This window comes from Anomaloglossus baeobatrachus, chromosome 12 (assembly GCF_048569485.1).
Source record: "Anomaloglossus baeobatrachus isolate aAnoBae1 chromosome 12, aAnoBae1.hap1, whole genome shotgun sequence".
Classification (NCBI taxonomy): domain Eukaryota; kingdom Metazoa; phylum Chordata; class Amphibia; order Anura; family Aromobatidae; genus Anomaloglossus; species Anomaloglossus baeobatrachus.
In genome coordinates, this window is record NC_134364.1 from 115,299,477 (window position 1) to 115,320,357 (window position 20,881).

General features: G+C 43.7%; 1 protein-coding gene across 1 annotated transcript in view; it reads left to right on the forward strand.

Annotated features, from left to right (window-relative positions):
- TMEM121 (transmembrane protein 121) overlaps positions 1 to 14,936 on the forward strand; it is a 118,926-nt gene extending 103,990 nt beyond the window's left edge. The window contains exon 2 of the mRNA XM_075330971.1: positions 13,408 to 14,936. Coding sequence (XP_075187086.1) covers positions 13,899 to 14,837 — 939 coding nt within the window. The 5' untranslated portion in view covers positions 13,408 to 13,898 and the 3' untranslated portion in view covers positions 14,838 to 14,936. The remainder of the gene's footprint in view (positions 1 to 13,407) is intronic.
- Positions 14,937 to 20,881: the final 5,945 nt, after the last annotated feature.

A 20,881-nucleotide genomic window follows, 5' to 3' on the forward strand; every position in this document is an offset into this window, starting at 1 on the left:
CAGCTCTCAATGTCAGGCAGCAGCTGCTAAAGCAAACAAGATTTTAGGGTGTATAAAAAGAGATATAAGATCCCGTGATCCCAACGTATTGTTACTCCTCTCTAAATCACTTGTAAGGGCACATCTGGAATATGGGATCCAGATTCCGGCTCCACATTTTAAAAAGGACATACAGAAGTTAGAGTCAGTTCAAAGGCGGCAACTAGATTATTACAAGGAATGGAGGCCGCCCATATGATGATAGGTTGAAATAGTTAGATACAATACAGACCAAAAGTTTGGACACACCTTCTCATTCAATGAGTTTTCTTTATTTTCATGACTCTGAAAATTGTAGATTCACATTGAAGGCATCAAAACTATGAATTAACACATGTGGAATTAAATACTTAACTAAAAAAGTGTGAAACAACTGAAAATATGTCTTATATTTTAGGTTCTTCAAAGTAGCCACCTTTTGCTTTGATTACTGCTTTGCACACTCTTGGCATTCTCTTGATGAGCTTCAAGAGGTAGTCACCGGAAATGGTCTTCCAACAGTCTTGAAGGGGTTCCCAGAGATGCTTAGCACTTGTTGGCCCTTTTTGCCTTCACGCTGCGGTCCAGCTCACCCCAAACCATCTTGATTGGGTTCAGGTCTGGTGACTGTGGAGGCCAGGTCATCTGGCGTAGCACCCCATTACTCTCCTTCTTAGTCAAATAGCCCTTACATAGCCTGGAGGTGTGTTTGGGGTCATTGTCCTGTTGAAAAACAAATGATGATTTAGCTAAATGCAAACCGGATGGAATAGCATGCTGCTGCAAGATGCTGTGGTAGCCATGCTGGTTCAGTATGCCTTCAATTTTGAATAAATCCCCAACAGTGTCACCAGCAAAGCACCATCACACCATCACACCTCCTCCTCCATGCTTCACGGTGGGAACCAGGCATGTAGAGTCCATCCGTTCACCTTTTCTACAAAGACACGGTGGTTGGATCCAAAGATCTCAAATTTGGATTCATCAGACCAAAGCACAGATTTCCACTGGTCTAATGTCCATTCCTTGTCTTCTTAAGCCCAAACAAGTCTCTTCTGCTTGTTGCCTGTCCTTAGCAGTGGTTTCCTAGCAGCTATTTTACCGTGAAGGCCTGCTGCACTAAGTCTCCTCTTAACAGTTGTTCTAGAGATGTGTCTACTGCTAGAACTCTGTGTGGCATTGACCTGGTCTCTAATCTGAGCTGCTGTTAACCTGCGATTTCTGGGGCTGGTGACTCAGATAAACTTATCCTGCGCAGCAGAGGTGACTCTTCGTCTTCCTTTCCTGGGGCGGTCCTCATGTGAGACAGTTTTTTTGTAGCGTTTGATGGTTTTTGCCACTGCATTGGGGACACTTTCAAAGTTTTCCCAATTTTTCGGACTGACTGACCTGCATTTCTTAAAGTAATGATGGCCACTTGTTTTTCTTTCCTTAGCTGCTTTTTTCTTGCCAGAATACAAATTCTAACAGTCTATTCAGTAGGACTATCAGCTGTGTATCCACCAGACTTCTGCACAACACAACTGATGGTCCCAACCCCATTTATAAGGCAAGAAATCCCACTTATTAAACCTGACAGGGCACACCTGTGAAGTGAAAACCATTTCCGGTGACTACCTCTTGCAGCTCATCAAGAGAATGCCAAGAGTGGGCAAAGCAGTAATCAAAGCAAAAGGTGGCTACTCTGAAGAACCTAGAATATAAGACATATTTTCAGTTGTTTCACAATTTTGTGTTAAGTATTTCATTCCACATGTGTTAATTCATATGTTTTGATGCCTTCAATGTGAATCTACAATTTTCAGAGTCATGAAAATAAAGAAAACTCTTTGAATGAGAAGGTGTGTCCAATCTTTTGGTCTGTACTGTATATTTAGCTTTGAAAAAAGACGTCTCAGAGGAGATCTCATTTATATGTATAAATACATGTGTGGTCAATATAAAGGACTGGCACATGACTTATTCCTTCCAAAGACAGTACTAAGGACCAGGGGGCACTCACTGCGAGTGGAAGAAAAGCGATTCCAACAGCTAAATAGGAAAGGGTTCTTTACAGTTAGAGCAGTCAGACTGTGGAATGCCGACCACAAGAGGAAGTAATGGCAGATACTATAACAGTTTTTAAAAAAAGGGCTGGAGGATTTCCTCACTACACACAACATTGTTGGTTATAAGTGACTTAGGGACAAAATGCATAATTGGTGGAGGAAGGTTGAACAAGATGGACCTAGGTCTTTTTTCAACCTAAGTAACTATGTAACGATGTAACCCTACTTGAAACTACAGCCTGCTTGCATTGTGTTTCTCCTGGCAGATTAGAACTTTTGGTTTACTTTATTTTCCTCTGCACCTTCTCCCAGATTCTTTAGTAGGTAAGTGGAACCCTCCATGGCCGCTTAGAAAGTGAAGATCCGAGTGCTCATCTGAGTCATCCATTAAGGGTTGTTTCAGTCTGCGCAGCGGCCTTCAGGGACTCTGCACCTGGGCCTTCTAGTCTGTACATGAACCGGGCGAGTCCGGTGTAGTAATACCACGTGTGCACTTTAGTGCGCATAACAGTGAACAAAGCCCAAGATATAACTGACTGCTGTTCCTCGCATAAAATATAAAAATCGGGTCATAAGTAAAGGGGTTTTCAAGTGATAGGTAAACTTTTATCGTCTATGGAATGCAACTGTATTGCGCATGTGCCGTTCCATTCATTTCCCATGGTGCGTCTACTTTTTCTGTAGTGAGGATAAAAGTGCCCCCGCCACTTTTTAAAATTGACAGGATATCTGTAGCGCCCAGTCCCGGCACCAGACACAGGTCTAGACACAGAAACGGGTACGGGATCTGAGAACTAGCAACACACTATGTATAGGCAACATTGCTCAGGCACTTCCCCAAGGGGAAGATTGCCTTAAATACCTTCAGGGTGATTGCTGATCTCAAGGGTCACTTCTGGTTAATAGGACTCTGGCCCTTTAAGAATGAGGAGTGGCCACACACGCACCCTTTGAGCTCTCCTAGAAGGCCTGCATGTGGCCTGGAAGCAGGAGGAGACTGCAGCAGGCCCCGGGACAGGAACAGGGCGCATGGGACCGACGTACAGGTTAGGAGAACAGTGCCCCGGCAAAGCATAGGAGCGCGCAGGGTGCTGTAGTGGGACCAGGACAGGGTGCTATATCATCACAGGAAATATACTTTATGAAAAAAGGGGGTGTTGCATAATAAAATCATATAACCCTTTAAAACGCAAATTTTATTAGTTACTGATTAAAAATATCCACAAACCCTGTGCAATTATAAAAGGAAAAGAAAGGGAGGAAGGTAAGATTCTCACCCTATCCGATAAACCTCCCTCCTGTCCACTACCTACCGCGGGGTTTGGCACCCTGATGTCTACGAATATGGCGCCCTCACTCAGCGGTGGCTGTCCCTATGGAATCCCTAATAGACCCTCAAAACAGTCATGAATGATAGAATAAGGAGACATGGGTAGGGCACATTCAAACTTAGTGGACAGAAAAGTTGGGACAATCGCACATGACCCCCAGGCTCAGACTAACCTCAAATAGTTCTGGTATACCCTGGAGTGATTATAGACCAGGAGCATCCAAAGTAATTAGATACATAACCTCAGGGACCAGGAGTATCCAAAGTAATTAGATACATACAGTTAATGCTCAAAATGGCAACTTAATACACATATTTGATAAAGTGCATGTAAAAGTGCATAGCGCAATATAACGTGCAAAAAATATAATCAAAGCCCGGCTTCAAGAGCAAATGAGTGCAATTGATTAGACAACTCACATGCCCCAAGAAGCCAGTCTAATGATGAAGTGTCAATGCATAAAAAAAAATGCAAATGCGTAACAAGGAGCAGATAAGGTCAACCAAATTAATCATGAGGAGGTAGTCAAGCACTTATCGTATAAGGGGTCATGTGCGCGTCCCAAAGATGCCCCGGAATCGCCTCAACGCGTTTCTCCAGCAACGGATCATCAGGAGGCTTGATATACAACTTGCCAATCATTCTCAGGACAGCATAATGTCTGAATAAAAGGGGAGACCTGATAGACTAAGGTCTCCTTTTATAATGTGTCAAATGTGGGCCGCCCCCATCTCCAGCCAATCCACCCACCCCATCCCCTCACACACAAGCACGCCCCCATCCACGCCGACCCACACCCTCATACCATATGATAACAGGATATAGTCCCCAATCAGATATAGTGAGATGTGATGCTCCCATTCCAATGTCTATAGGGTATCCAGTAAAGCGATAACAGTATAAACATATAAGTATATGACACTCTATGTTCCGTTCACGTGATCTGAAATCCAGAATCACGTGTGATGGCAAAGACCAGGCCTGGGAACACCCCCCTGATGCGTTCCATGGCCGGACACCGCTTGCGTTCCACAGCCGCGTCACGAAGCGAAACCGGAAGCGGCGTCATACAGGCACACACACAGCCAGATAGATGGGAGGAGACCAACAGCGGATATGATGCAAAACAAGGAGGATCCCTCATCTGTGTTGTGCGGGATGTGCGCTTGTTTTGAAATGTGACACATCCATCCCCTGCCTGCGTTGATGATAAGGATCGTAGGCGACGTCACAGTGGGAGAACAGATGAGGGATCCTCCACTCATCTCCGCCCCTCCTTAGAAGCGGAGGGGCGGAGATGAGCGGGATGTTTACATCCCACCCACCTTTTTCCTTCAGCATTGCCGGAGGGACGCAGGTAAGCTGCTGTTCAATGTTCCCGGGGTGTCACACGGAGCGATGTGTGCTGCCTCGGGAACAATGAACAACCGGACGTTCGATTTTTAGAAAATGAGCGACGTGTCAACGATGAACGAGAAGGTGAGTATTTCAGCTCGTTCACCGTCGCACGTAGCTGTCACACGCTACGATATCACTAACGATGCCGGATGTGCGTCACTTACGACGTGACCCCGACGACATCTCGTTAGATATATCATAGCATGTAAAGCCCGCTTAAGGATACATGTGATGTTCCCATGCTTACCTATTAGATAAGCCTAATCTACTGCCCAAAATTGTAAATGTGGAACAATAATGGAAACCGGGGCATTTCTGCTGCTTAACACCTCTAGGTGATGTGTTTCCCAAGCAAAGACTGAACTCTCTTGTTATTGATTTGTCATTGATTTTTCTGGAGTAAATCATAGCTGGAGAATTCTTCTGCATGAATATGACCCCTGTGTAAATAACAGTGACAAACTATCACCTAGCTGCTGATATCCTCCATAGGATATATATATATATATATATATATTTTTTTTTGCTATTAATGTGAATTATTTGGGTCTAGCATATTCCACAGTTGTGCCGATGCTGCCCTATTTCTGGCAATTATATGACTTTTGTGTAATTTTTCACCAGTTTTCCTCTCTGTAGTATCTGAGTCTAATTTACAGGTGAACACGAGCTGGTGGGTGAACAGTACCTCTGATGTCTCCGACAAACTGTACAAATATACATAAGGGATTCTTGTTCCTCTTGCTCTATATAATACATATTCAGTACAGCAGCAGCAGCAGCATGGAGGACATTGTAGAACAGTACTGAGCAGTGTAGCTGTGATTTCATGCTATGTGTGATTTGGGTTCACCTGGGGAGGTGGATTCAATTAGCTGTAGGTTGGGTTCAGGAACATGGTGTAATGCCTGCCTGGATCCACAGACTCAGGTGGGATGTAATGGACAGACTAGAGGGAAGCCACTCACCAAGTAGGACCCCCAGAACCCTGAAACCCTTTAACCCCTACACAGGGATTTGGAATTACACAGGGCACAAGGTGATCACTACCTGTGGAAGGCTGCAGTCCGATGAGAGTAGTCGTCAGGCAGGGTCAAACCAGGAATAGCAGAACAGGGACAGAATCGGCAGACAGGGACGTACTCAGAAAACATAGCAGAGGTCAAATCCGGATCGGGTAGCGAGGTACAAAAACAGCAGGCAGGAGGGTAGTCAGAAAACACCCAGAAGTCAGCATACAGGAATCACAAAACAGAATAGGGCAGACCAGGAGCCAGGAAATCAGAACTATCTCTGGCAGTGGTGAGCAGACAGGAGGGGAACTAAGAAGGGTGTGGTGTCTTCCCATTGGCTGTAGCTGAATGATGGCAACTTCAGCTGGCAGACACACGCCACCCACAGTCAGCCAGTGGTACTGCAGATCCCAAGATAACCTAGCCCAGTGGATGATCGGAGCCTGCGTTCACCGGTGCCGCTGGCTTCGACTCCTCTCCAATCACCAGCACCATCCACGGCAGGAACACGGCGTCGTCTGGCGATCGGAGCAGAAGTCGCCACATGGTCAAGTCGTAACACATGGTCAAGAGGCAGTGATGCAGCAGAGCAGCACAACTCATCAGTATGGTGAAGCAGCAAGGACCAGTAAAGATGGATATGCAGGACATAAGGTGGATCTGGAAGCACTAAATGCATTAGGGGCAAATGTGCAGACAGGGCACAAGAATATCTGAGTTGAGTAGGTAATCAGACACCTTTTTGCTGGAGTGCGGGTAGCAGACAGGAGTAGCAGAAACGAGTAAGCTATCAGGTTCCTTGAGATAGCAGAGTTGAGAGTGTAGACAGCACCAATAATAGCAGAGAAAGGTAGGCAGGATGAAACCTTGATACAGCAGAGTTGGGGATATGGACATCACCAAGAGTAGCAGAGACAAGCAGGAAGATACTTTGATAAAGCAGAGTTCAGGGTGTGGCTATTACCAGAAATAGCAGAGTCAAATTGTCATGGTAGTGGCAGGAAAGTATGGCGCACGACGCGACATATAAGGGGTACATGGGGACACTTTAACAATGGTAGGCTCTAGCGATATTGAGGGGAAAGATGGGACACCTCCTGCATTCATCTGTAGCTGTACCCTACACTCCTAGCCAGTCCCAATAAAGATTCCGCACCTGTCGCCGAACAGGATACCTAAGACCTTGGAAGATCCTTTAATAGACATGGCTAGTGAGCTGGCAGATGGGAGACATTAGCCCCACTGCTGCACTAATAAAACACCAAGGGAAGGAAAGACAGATGGGGAAACACAACAGACTGCTGCAGTCAGCACCAAGACTGTGGCTTACACAGGAACTTGCAAAGCGGGCTCCACCATCTCCTTCCATCTCCAGGCCAAGCATCCAAATGAATCAGAGACTAACTGGCACCCTCTACTTGGATACTTGGAGCAGAGGGCATATATATAGGAACTAGGAGTGGGAGTGGTCCAAACTGGAAACACCTTGGAAGGTAAGGAGAATGGTTACTGGCAAAGAATACTGACATTAACCCTCTCCTCCCCAAAGGAAAGGGAATCTATTTAATCTGCAGAGTCTCAAGGCATAGAGACTCTGACCCAGAACCTGTCACTAGTCTCTACAATAGAGAGATGACCGTGACACAGATAGGCAGGAGGATATCTTGATACAGCAGAGTTGAGGGTGCAGAGATCACCAGGCATAACAGAGACAACGAGGCAGGAAGATACCTTGATAAAGCAAAGTTGAGGGTGGGAAAGCCAGGAATAACAGGGACAAATATGTTGACAGGTACCAGTCAGTAAAGAGTACAGACTGCACTTTCAAATAGCAGAGACCAGAAGATTGGCAGGATTCAGCAGGGTGGAGGGTACAGGCAGCACCCTAGAATAGCAGAAATGAGTAGGTTGGCAAGTACATTGGTTTAGCAGACTTGAGGATGTAGACCGCACTAGGAACAGTAGGGCTGACTTAGTAGTAGAGCCAGATGTTGTTTCTTGACTCCTGGAAAGCAGGTGGTAGCGGTATGCCCAAGTACCTGAATACTCAGGCATTGTGTAGCTACCTGAGCTGGCCTTAAAATGCCTTGGATTTAAAATGAAAGGAAACCTGTCAAATTGAAAATGCAGTCCTTTCTTCACGAAGCGTGTTACATAGCCAGGAGTAGCTGAATACATTTATAAATAGTTTTGTTGAAGAATATTGTAACTTTTATTTTACTCATTACTTACCAGTGTCAGTGTTTTCGCTTTCCAGATTCCCCCACCTCCATTACAAAACAGATTTTTATTACTTTGCCCTTTTTTTTTAATTTTCAAGCAAAAGACCCCTGTGCTTAGGTTGGGAAAGCATTAATAGCTTTGAATACTGTCCGCACATAATTCTTCATAAACCCAGCAGTGCAGTGAAGCAGAAGCAAGTAGATTTGTCATCGTGGTGTACTGTAGACTCTCCAGGAAATATTACCCAAAATTCTAAAATATCCGTAAGAAACATTTGCCCGTAGTGATTGTAATGTAGTGCCTGGAGAGCGGATGGTGTCAGATACATTACCCTTGTAAAATCTGCTTTAGTATTTCAGAATTACAAAGTATGAAGATTGGTGGAGTGGGTGATATTAATCTCCGAAACGTACGTCCATTTATTTTATGTCCACATCTTCTCAGCCGTCCATCTACTGCCCATATTATGGGATATTGAGAATGACGGATGTTCCTAATAGTTTGGACAGATCAGAATAATTTAACCATGTTTCTGCTAAGAACATTGACAGATGCAGTCATGGCCGAAAATGTTGGCACCTTTGATATTGTTCCTGAAAATAAAGCATTTCTCCCAGAAAATAATTTGGACTTATACATGTTTTTTTCCTTTATGTGTATTGGAACAACACAAAAATAGGCAAATTGGACATAATTTCACACAAAACTCCAATAATTAAAAAATTGTTGCCCCCCCCCTCAACTTAATATTTGGTTGCACACCTTCTAGAATAAATAATTGTAGTCATCGCGTCCTAAAACCGTCCACAAGCTTCTTCCTCCTCTCACCTGGAATTTTGGACTCTTCTTTATAAACGTCTCTTATGTTTGAAGGCGTCTTCTCTTCTCTTCTCCCAACAGTAAAGGCTACTTTACATGCTGCGATATCGGTACCGCTATCGCTAGCGTGGGTACCCGCCCCCATCTGTTGTGCGACACGGGCAAATCGCTGCCCATGCCGCACAACATCGCCCAGACATGTCACACATACTTACCTGCCCGGCGACGTCGCTGTGACCGGCGAACCGCCTCCTTTCTAAGGGGGCGGTTCGTTCAGCGTCACAGCAACGTCACAGCAGCGTCACTGAACCGCCACCCAATAGAAGCGGAGGGGCGGAGATAAGTGGGACGAACATCCTGCCCACCTCCTTCCTTCCGCATAGTGGCCAGGAGGCAGGTAAGGAGAGCTTCCTCGTTCCTGCGGTGTCACACGGAGCGATGTGTGCTGCCACAGGAACGAGGAACAACTTTGTTACTGCTGCAGTAACGATAATTGAGAATGGACCCCCAGGAGTTCGCATTAGCGATGTCGTAGCGTGTAAAGCCCCCTTAATTTTAAGATCTCTCCATAGGGGTCAATGGGATTTAGATCCGGACTCATTGTTGCCATTTCAGAACGCTCCAACACTTTGTTTTCATCCATTTCTGATGGCTTCTTGAAGTGTTTAAAGTCATTGTCCTGGGGGAAGACCCGTGACCTAGGACACAAACCCAGCTTTCTGATACTGAGCACTACATTGTGACCCCAAAATTTTCAAATTTCATGCACTCAGTCAAGGCACCCATTGCCAGAGGCAGTATATCAACCCCAAAACATCTTTGAGCCTCCATCATATTTAACTGTAGGTCTTGTGTAGGCCTCGTTCATTTTCCTGTAGACTGTGAGCCCTCGCGGGCAGGATCCTCTCTCCTCCTATACCAGTCTGTTTTGTACTGTTAATGATTGTTGTACGTATACCCTCTTTCACTTGTAAAGCGCCATGGAATAAATGGCGCTATAATAATAATAATAATTTTTCCGTAAACAGTAGAATGATGTGCTTTACCAAAAAGCTCTATCTTGGTCTCATCTGACCACAAGATGCTTTCCCAGAAGGATTTTGGTTATTGAAGTACATTTTGGCAAACTGCAGTTTAGCTTTTTATGTCTCTGTGTCAGCAGTGAGGTCCTCCTAGGTCTTCTCCATAGCGTTTCATTTCATTTAAATGTGGACAGATATTTCTTGCTGAAACTGATGCACCCTCAGTCTGCAGGACAGCTTGACTTTTTTGGGAATTAAATTGGGGCAGCTTATCCACCATCCAAACTGTCCTGCAATGGAACCTTTCATCAAATTTTCTCTGCCACCCAAATTAAGGAAGATTAGCTACAGAGCCATGAGTTGTAAACTTCTTGATCATGTTGCGCACCATGGATAAAGGAACATCAAGATCTCTGGAGACGGACATGTAACCTTGAGATTGTTGATATTTTTCAACAATTTTGGTTCTCAAGTCCTCAGACAGTTCTCTTCTCCTCTTTCAGTTCTCCATTTTTAATGTGGCACAAATGGTTACCCAATGCACAGACTGAGTCAACTTCTCCCCTTTTTATCTGGTTTCACTTGTGATTTTCATATTGCCCACACCTGTTACTTACCACAGTTGAGTTTGAACGAGTATCACATACTTGAAACAAAGTTGTTTACCCACAATTTTAGAAAGGTGCCAACAATTTTGCATAGCCCATTTTTGGGGTTTTGTGTGAAATTATGTCCAATTTGCCTCTTTTTTTATCTGTTGTTTTTTTTGTGTGTGTTATTCCAATACACACAAGGGAAATAAACATGTGCATAACAAAACATGTGCAAATGCAGTAATTTTCCAGGAGAAATACATCATGCAAGCAGCAGTCAATGTATATTGCAATTTATTCTCCCAGCTGGCTTGCACGCTGACCACCCAAATGGAGGCAACGCTCTCGGTACTGCTCTTTTCAATAAGAGCCTAGTACAGTGCTCAGTCCTTGTAGAGTTTAATGGAAATCTGTAGGTAGTTTAATAGCAGCATGAGATAGGCGCTCCTGATTCCAGGTAGGTATAGTTTTGATATTTTCCCTGTAGATGTAGCAGTGCTCAGAATGCTGGGCTGTGTATCACCCCACTCACACCTATAATTGGCAGCTGTCTATGTACACTGTGCATTGTCAGCAAGTGGGGGCGGGGTTACACAAATTAGCCTGACTACTTGGCACATGGCTTCTAGTCCGGCACTGATAATCTCCTTTTGTTAAAATGCTGATTGTACTAAAGCTACAGCAAGCTGCTGAGTAAGTTACTCATCTTTGGTATCAGGCTGGCAGTCCCTACATTATGCTGATCCCAGATTACCTATCAAAAACCTGTTGACAGATTAGTAAAAAAAAAACATGAATGTGTCAGATAAGCAGTGTTTTAATGTCACTTTAAATATGTATATATTAGTCTCTGTTCACACCTGCATTACGTTCTTTCCCTCAGGTTCCGATAGTTGTTTAACAGGCAGAATAAAGTAGTATGCGATCTAGGTAGCACTGGACCCATTATGAATCAATACAGGAAAAACTTAAAGTGTCATAATGAATCTTTGCACATTGTGTCACTGGCATTTCTCTGCATTTAGAGACTTGTAACAGGATCTAGGCCAGAGTCTCTCTTTGCCATCTGAGGCTCCTCATATTAAACGTATTCCCTTTCCTTTGGTGCTGAAAGGGTTAATGTCAGTTTTGCTTCTGACTCCAGGTCCCATGTGTTTCCGGTTGGTGACCACGCCCTTCCCCTATACATGGTCACATCTCACTGTAGAGGGTGCTGGTTATTCTTATCCATTCTGAAGCTAGGCCTGGAGGTTGAAGGAACTGCTGAGCTCTGTGTAGGGGAGTGTGGAGGGGTGTAGGCTGTAGTCCTGATGTCTGACTATAGCTGTGAAGTTGGACCTTATGCTTTGTTGTTTCCTCTGTCTGTTATACCTTCCCTTCATGTTGTTTTAGTGCAGTGGGACTAGCAATCCCTTCCTGCCAGCTAACTAGCCAGGGTTATCGCAGGGCTTCCTAGGGTTTCAGGTATTCTGCTCGGCAACAGGTACAAATCCTGTATAGAGCTTGCTAGGAGTGCATAGTGCAGCTGCAGGTGAGTGCAGGAGGTATCCCATCATCCCCCTCCCTAGCACTAGGTCCCTCCGTTGTTAGTGTACCTTTTGTTTGTTGTGGTGAACCCCTTTTTTGTTGGGTCTTGCTGTGCACTGGACCTTCCCCAAGTCTGTGCATGACATCATGATGATCTATCAAATAACTCACAATAGAGAAGTATTGATCATCATGGAGTCATAACGTCTGATTGTTGGAGATCAATGAGGAGCCACTAAGTTGATATATAGGCATCAGGTTATATTGTAAAGCACGTGGTAGTAGTGTAAACTACTACCTGAATACTCAGGCAGCACACAGCCACCTGAGCCATAAATATAAAAATAATACTACCTGAATACTCAGGCAGCACACAGCCACCTGAGCCATAAATATAAAAATCATACTACCTGAATACTCAGGCAGCACACAGCCACCTGAGCCATAAATATAAAAATCATACTACCTGAATACTCAGGCAGCACACAGCCACCTGAGCCATAAATATAAAAATCATACTACCTGAATACTCAGGCAGCACACAGCCACCTGAGCCATAAATATAAAAATCATACTACCTGAATACTCAGGCAGCATACAGCCACCTGAGCCATAAATATAAAAATAATACTACCTGAATACTCAGGCAGCATACAGCCACCTGAGCCATAAATATAAAAATCATACTACCTGAATACTCAGGCAGCACACAGCCACCTGAGCTATAAATATAAAAATCATACTACCTGAATACTCAGGCAGCACACAGCGACCTGAGCCATAAATATAAAAATCATACTACCTGAATACTCAGGCAGCACACAGCCACCTGAGCTATAAATATAAAAATCATACTACCTGAATACTCAGGCAGCACACAGCGACCTGAGCCATAAATATAAAAATCATACTACCTGAATACTCAGGCAGCATACAGCCACCTGAGCCATAAATATAAAAATCATACTACCTGAATACTCAGGCAGCATACAGCCACCTGAGCTATAAATATAAAAATCATACTACCTGAATACTCAGGCAGCACACAGCCACCTGAGCCATAAATATAAAAATCATACTACCTGAATACTCAGGCAGCACACAGCCACCTGAGGCATAAATATAAAAATCATACTACCTGAATACTCAGGCAGCATACAGCCACCTGAGCCATAAATATAAAAATCATACTACCTGAATACTCAGGCAGCACACAGCCACCTGAGGCATAAATATAAAAATCATACTACCTGAATACTCAGGCAGCATACAGCCACCTGAGCCATAAATATAAAAAAATAATACTACCTGAATACTCAGGCAGCATACAGCCACCTGTGCCATAAAAATGAAAATGTTATATGTTGCATTTCAGAAGAATATCATTAATTATTCATATATATTTTATTTTTCAGAACTGGACATTATTGAGAATATGAACAGTGAGATTCCCTCAAGGCTACTTTTCCATGCGAGCAAGACTGAACATTGATCCCATGAGTTACTGTCCTCAATTCCATTCCCTGTTTTCCGCAATTTCTAACCTTTGAAGCAATGTTTTTTGTTACAAGCACAGGACTTAAAGAAAGTCTGCACTTTACTAGATGACTCTACGTAGACCTGGAACAACCACTCAGGAAAAAAAAAGCTAATTAATATTAATATTTTATGTGGATTTGTTACTTTTTATAAATGAAATGGAAGCCTGATGAGAAAGACGACACTTTTGGGATTGCATCATGAAGCATCTATAAATTGAAGATTAACGATGAAAGGAGCCAACGTTTTGAAACAACCGTAGTCTTACTAAAAAAATAAACTTGACATGACCGCTTTGTTGACGATGCATTACTAATGCATGAGAGCTGTACTTTCTTCATGAAAACCCAGAATATATTGGCAAAAAATGGTTCTTCCACCTCCAGACAAGCGTCATGTGTGTCTTACAACAATCGTTATTATGACCAGCATGGCCTTCATGGACGCGTATCTCGTGGAACAAAACCAAGGACCGAGAAAAATTGGGGTGTGCATCATCGTGCTGGTTGGAGACATTTGCTTCTTGATTGTTCTTCGCTACGTGGCCGTCTGGGTCGGAGCTGAAGTAAAAACGGCCAAGCGAGGATATGCAATGATTTTGTGGTTTCTGTACATATTCGTTTTGGAAATTAAATTATATTTTATATTTCAGAATTACAAAGCTGATAAGAAAAATGTAGATACTGTGGCTCGAAAAGCATTGACGTTGCTCTTATCCATCTCAGTCCCGGGACTGTACTTGGTTCTGGTGTCACTAGACAGTATGGAGTATGTAAGGACATTCAGGAAAAAGGAAGATCTGAGGGGTCGTCTCTTTTGGGTTGCTCTTGATCTACTTGACATTTTGGATATTCAAGCTAATTTGTGGGAGCCGCATAAAACCGGACTCCCCATATGGGCGGAAGGACTGATGTTTTTTTACTGTTACATCTTACTTTTGATTTTGCCGTGCGTCTCTTTGAGCGAAATAAGCATGCAAGGGGAGCACATTGCTCCTCAGAAGATGATGCTGTACCCCGTCCTAAGTCTGGTGACCATCAACATCGTTACCATTTTTATCCGAGTGGTAAACATGATTTTATTTCAGGACAGTAGGGTTTCCACCATCTTCATCGGCAAGAATATTATCGCAATATCCACCAAGGTCTGCACTTTTTTGGAATACAAAAAGCAAGTGAAGGAATTTCCACAAAATACCATCGCGTTAGAACTGCAGCAGAACTCAATTTCACACAATCAGACAATTCACAGTACACAAGGAGTCAACCACGAGCAGTCTCCTTCCAGGGAAATCATGGATACATGACAGCTTTGCCATATAATGTTTTTTATTTTATGGACTTGCTTCACAAATTGGAATCTATGGAAATATTGGTGGCTAATAAAAGTGATGGGCAAATTACTACTTCATAATGTCTGGGGTTTTTTCTTTCAAAAAGTCACCACTATGTCATTTAAGGCCCTGATGTCTTGTCAGATAGCACTGAGCACTCACATATACTCATACTGGATAATAATGATTTGCCCATCTCTGTTTGACAGATTGTCTAGGCACAAAAAATATATTTTGGTAAAACTTATGTCCCTTGATCTCTTTTCATCGAGTATGCTCCATGTCATATACCGTGCTTCACCAAAAATAAGACCTGCCCCAAAAATAAGCCCTAGCAGGAATTTTCGGCCTTTATGGAGTATACTTAAAATATAAGCCCTACTCCAAAAATAAGCCCTAGTTGCAGTCTAATGATGAAGTGTCCATGCTGTTAAAAAAGTTAACGAATACATCAGGACACTTCATTAAAGAAAGCAGCACCCACAAAAGAGAGAAGACAGTCCTAAAAGATAGTAGACAGCCCCAATAGAGAGAAGGAAGCCCCAAAAGAGAGATCAAAGCCCCAAAGGAGAGTAGACAGCCCCAAAGGAGAGTAGACAGCCCCAAAGGAGAGTAGACAGCCCCAAAGGAGAGGACAATACCAAAAAAGGGAATACAGTCACCAAAAGAGGGAAGACAGCCCCAAAAGAAAGAGGACACTCCCAAAGGAGAGTAGACAGTCCCAAAGGAGGGAAGACAGCCCCAAAAGAGAGTCAACAGCCACCAAAAGAGAGAAGACAGCCCTAAAAGAGAGGACAGCCCCAAAAGAGAGAGGACAGCCCCAAAAGAGAGAGGACAACCCCAAAAGAGAGAGTACAACCCCAAAAGAGAGAGGACAACCCCAAAAGAGAGAAGATAGCCCCAAACGAAAGCAGAGAGCCATCCCTAAAAAACAAAATCACACTCACCAGACTCCAAACAACTACAGATAGCAAGTGCTGATGGTGGATGGGCTCTCCCACAAAGATCTGCGTCTCTGTCAGGTCAGTCGCCATTCCGCTAACACACACACCGATTGGGTACCAGCATGCCTCTGCTCTCACACACATCTGGTGATACTGCTTCTGGCTAGCCGAGGGAGCAACTGCTGTCAGCGGGTGCTGACAGCAACGCAGATGTTTGGGGTCTGGTAAGTATGATTCTCTTGGTGGTTGTCTGCCTGCCTTCTTTTGGAGGTAAATTTAACCGTGTTTCCCCAAAAATAAGACCTACTATGAAAATAAGCCTTTGCACATTTTTCGGGGCAAAATATAATATCTTATTAGATCACTGTCTTATATTCGGGAAAACACAGTACTTATCTTAAACCTACAATAACATGGAAAAACCCAAATAAATGTTAAAAAAATAATACAAAAGAGGAGTAGATTAATCAGGTAGATTGAAATTCCTCGCCGAATGTTAATCCCAGGGGATCGGTGGAAGACCTAATGCTGAGTACGGAGGAGAGGTGCCAGTGTGGGAGTGAAATACTGTTTCTTGTTTATTTTCACCTCCCTGGACCTGTTAAGGGGTTTTCCAATAGTGGGCAACCTCTTTAAAGTGAATCTGACAGCAGAATTATGTAGGGACAGAGACACTGATTCCAGCGATGTATCACTTAGTTTACTTGGTGCACCAGTTATGATAGAATCACAGATTTCTTTGCTGCAGATCTAGCGGAGCTCGGAATGCTGTGCTGTGTATAACCCCGCCCACACCACTGATTGGTGTGTATAATATGGTGGGGGCGTGGTTACACTAGGAGGCACAAGACAACTAGTCCTGTAGGGATAATCTCCTGCTGATAAAACAGTGATTTTATTGAAATGGCAAAATGCAGTCTAGTAAGTGACACATCGCTGGAATTAGGGTCTATGTCTGTAGATCAGGCTTCAAGCAAAAGTCTGCTGACAGATTCTCTTTAAGTACAATGCAGAAAAGACAAATCGTAATCATAGCAAAGTATGAATGTACCTACGAAATGTACCAAATTAGGATCATTGGATATAAAGTGCATTGTGCAAAATCCTGAGCAAGGTTTCACCTGGAACTAAAATGATGCTCGATGTGCACCCCCTTGAAAAGGCAGGGTAACATTACTCAATCAATGCAAAAAAACAAAGAACATTCAAAGTGACAAAACAAATGTACGGGTGCAAACACAAGCAATAAACAAATATCCAACAATACTCTGTGGGTGCAAAGAAATATGTAAATATTGAATATATGGATTGCATTACTGGAACATTACTATACATAGAAATATAAGGTTATTGGTTGTAAGGTTATGTGTGTAGCCTTTGGACCAATGCACAGTATCCCCCTTCAGAATGGTGCACAAACACATCAGGTTTCAACCAAACCAAGCCTTAAGGCCCCATGCACATTACGATAATGTCACACGACCCACCCTCTCATAGATGGTTTCGGTCAGCAGTGTAATGTGTATGGTGGCGCCAGCAAACTGATTGTCAATTGGACATGCCTAATTTTGGTCTGCTAATTGCATTGTTCTCCTGGATGTAAGCCACCTGCTGACAGGGCATCACTAGAGACAGATGGGCTTCAGTGCAAAGTTCGGGCCTGCACACCCATTACCCCCACCCACATGTTGGTCAGATATATGGGCCTTTGTTGAGTTCTAAACCCTATAAAGACATACAAGTCCACCCCCCTCTTCATTATATAGTAAGTAATGTCCCCCATTCTGGGCCACTTCCTGGTATATGTCCCCCATCCTGGTATATAATAATAATAATTAATAATAATTTTATTCATTTATATAGCGCTATTAATTCCACAGCGCTTTACATACATTGGCAACACTGTCCCCATTGGGGCTCACAATCTAGGTTCCCTATCTGTATGTCTGTTATCCTGGTATATATGTCCCCCATCCTAGGCCCCATCCTTGTAAATATGTCCCCATTCTGACATATGTCTCCCATTCTATGCCACATCCTGGTATATATGTTCCTCATACTGGTATATATGTAACCCTTCTTGGTATATGTCCTTATCCTGGTATACTGTATATGTTCCCTGTCCTGGTATATCTCTCCCTCATCCTGGTATATATCTTCTTCATTCTGGTATATATGTCACACATCCTAGTATATATGTCTTTATTCTAATATATATGTCCTTGATCCTGGTATATATTTCCTCATACTGGGCCCACCCTGGTATGTATGCCCTCATCCTGTGCCCATCATGGTATATATGTCCTCATCCTTGGCCCATCCTGGTATATACAGTATGTCTTCACCATGGGCCCATCCTGGTATATATGATCCTCATCCTGGAATTTATGGCCCCCATCCCAGTATATATGGTCCACATCCTGGTATATATGTCCTCATTTTCAGCCCATCCTGGCATATATGGTCCTCATCCTGAATTCATCCTGGCATATATGGACCCCATCCTGGGCCCATCCTAGTATATATGTCCTCATCCAGGCACATCCTGGTATATATGTCCTCATCTTGGGCCCATCCTGGTATGTATTTCCCCATCCTGGTATATATGTCCTCATCCTGGTATATACTGTGCCCATCCTGGTATTTATGTCCTCATCCTGGGCCTATCCTGGTACGTATGTCCTCATCCTGGGCCCATCCTGGTATATATGTCCTCATCATGCACCCATTCTGGTATATATGGTCCCCATCCTGGTATATATGGTTGAATCCTGGTATATACTGCCCCCCATCCTGGTATAGTTGTCCTCATCCTGGGCCTATCCTGGTATATATGTCCTCATCATGGACCCATTCTGGTATATATGGTTGAATCCTGGTATATACTGCTCCCCCATCCTGGTATATGTGTCTCTCATCCTTGGCCCATCCTGGTATATTTATCCTCATCCTAGGCCTATCCTGCTAAATCTGTTCCCTGTCCTGGTATATATGATCTCCATCCTGGTATATGTGGTCTCCATCCCAGAATATATGGTCCCCATCCTGGTATATATGTCCTCATCCAAGGCTCCTCCTGGTATATATGTTCTCATCCAGGATCTATCTTGCTATATACAGTTCCCATTCTATCTCTAATGCATAAAAAAACCCCATAACATTCTACTCCCACGCGCCAAGTCGCATGACGTCACTGCCATGCACCGCTCCCAGTCACTGTACTACCGACGTCAGCTACCAGCCACTGTTTGGCCAGTAGCTTGTATTGCATTGCAGGAACTCGATGGGTCTTTAAGCTGTAATGCATTTCAGTTGTATATACACCCTCGGATGTACATCCAGCTCAATCAGGTGCTGGGGTCGGTGGATCCCCTTTACACCCGGGCCTGGTTGCGACCTCTGTGACTGCGATCGTTACATCCCTGGTCGGCTGAGATGGTTGTCAGCCGATTGATCGTCTGACGTATTGTTCAACCATCAACCATCTGATGTGTATGGCTTTTCTCAATTTGAGACATCTCAACACAGTGGTTTCAGTCTGCCAAAGATGGCCCAAGCTTTACCGTTACACAATGAATAGTGGCATACAGCTTGATGGTTACATGACAAACGATTACACAACAATTGATAGACAAAAGAGATGAGGCACAAAACTTGCTGGTTATTATTAACAACAGGAACAGTCTCTTAATATATTTCACAGCAGATGAAGGTTGTGTCTTCAACCACCCCAATAGATGTAAGAGAGATTGCAATATTTGATATGCCCAACTCTCCAACTGTAGAGTCTCTCACTACACTCAGGTGATCAATGGCTGTTGTGTGCTCACTAATTGGCTGTGACCACAAAGCACAACAGCTGCCTCCTTAAAAAAGAACCTGTTCCCTTCTAAAAAATGGAAGTCCATGAGTTCCCCTGATTCTGCCGCTCTTTTTTCATTTTGTGCTGCGTCACTCCATTGCAGAGATATTCACATTTGTTGCTTTTAGTGTGCAGTATGTGAAATCTCTGCTTACAGCCCAACTGTTCATTTCTTCCTAATCTTTTCTGAGGGCGTGTGCTTTTACCCCTCACTCCCAGATACTGCCAATCACAGCTCAGCAGCCTATCAGTCTTCGATCTTGCCGAGTTTTCATTGCAGGATATGGGAGGGAGAGGTGAAGGCGCAAATTCCCAGAGGTCACTCTGAAGAAACGCCCAGTTGGACTACAAGCAGAGATTTCACATACAGCACATGAAAAGCAATAAATGTGAATATCTTGAGAATGGAGCAACGCAGGTCAAAAGGGAAAAGAGCAGCAGAATCAAGGGAGTGCAAGGATTTTTGTTAAGTATTTACCTAAAATTTTGAGCTAGTGACTGTCACAAGGAGGTTTTAACAAACATCGTTGACTGTCAATGTGGCGTCAGGATCTGTGGAGACTACAAATTCTTGCACTCTGCCTGCTAACTTTTCTGATGTCTATGATCAGCACAGGCTGACTCAGAGGTCGACCAATAGACTTGTAGTTCATAGGAAGGCTAGCAAGAGCTATCTCTGCTGGTCTGCTTGTTAATCTCCTTTCATCACATGCTGTGTGCAAGCCACTCACATTTGCTCCCCTCTTATATATGCTGGCTGAACACTTCCATTAGTGCCAGCTATAGTTCATCTATACTGGTCTAGAGAGATGGTTTGATCCAGACTAACTGGTGGTTTTAGTGCATTATTGCTGTGAGCGGTTGTGGTGTTAACCCTTGTTGTCCTGTTTCTGCCTTACTACTCTTGCTTTTCTCCTTAGTTTCTTACTGTTTGTCCTTGTGAGTTTCTAGTGTGTCTGAGTTTGGGATTTTTCCTGTTTATCTTTGTTGCCATCACACTCCTGCCCCTTCCTTCCCTGGGGGGGTACAGATTAAGTCTGGTTAGGAGAATAGCCAGGCCGGGACTCAGGCACCTCCACCATTAGGGGTAACCCTGAGGTTAGGGATAGCCTAGGGTACCCTAGTGTGAGGGACAGTATAGGAACCCTACGCCCCTCAATATTCTGCAGTCACATTGTGACAGTGACAAGTCTTTTTACAATACTCCAGCC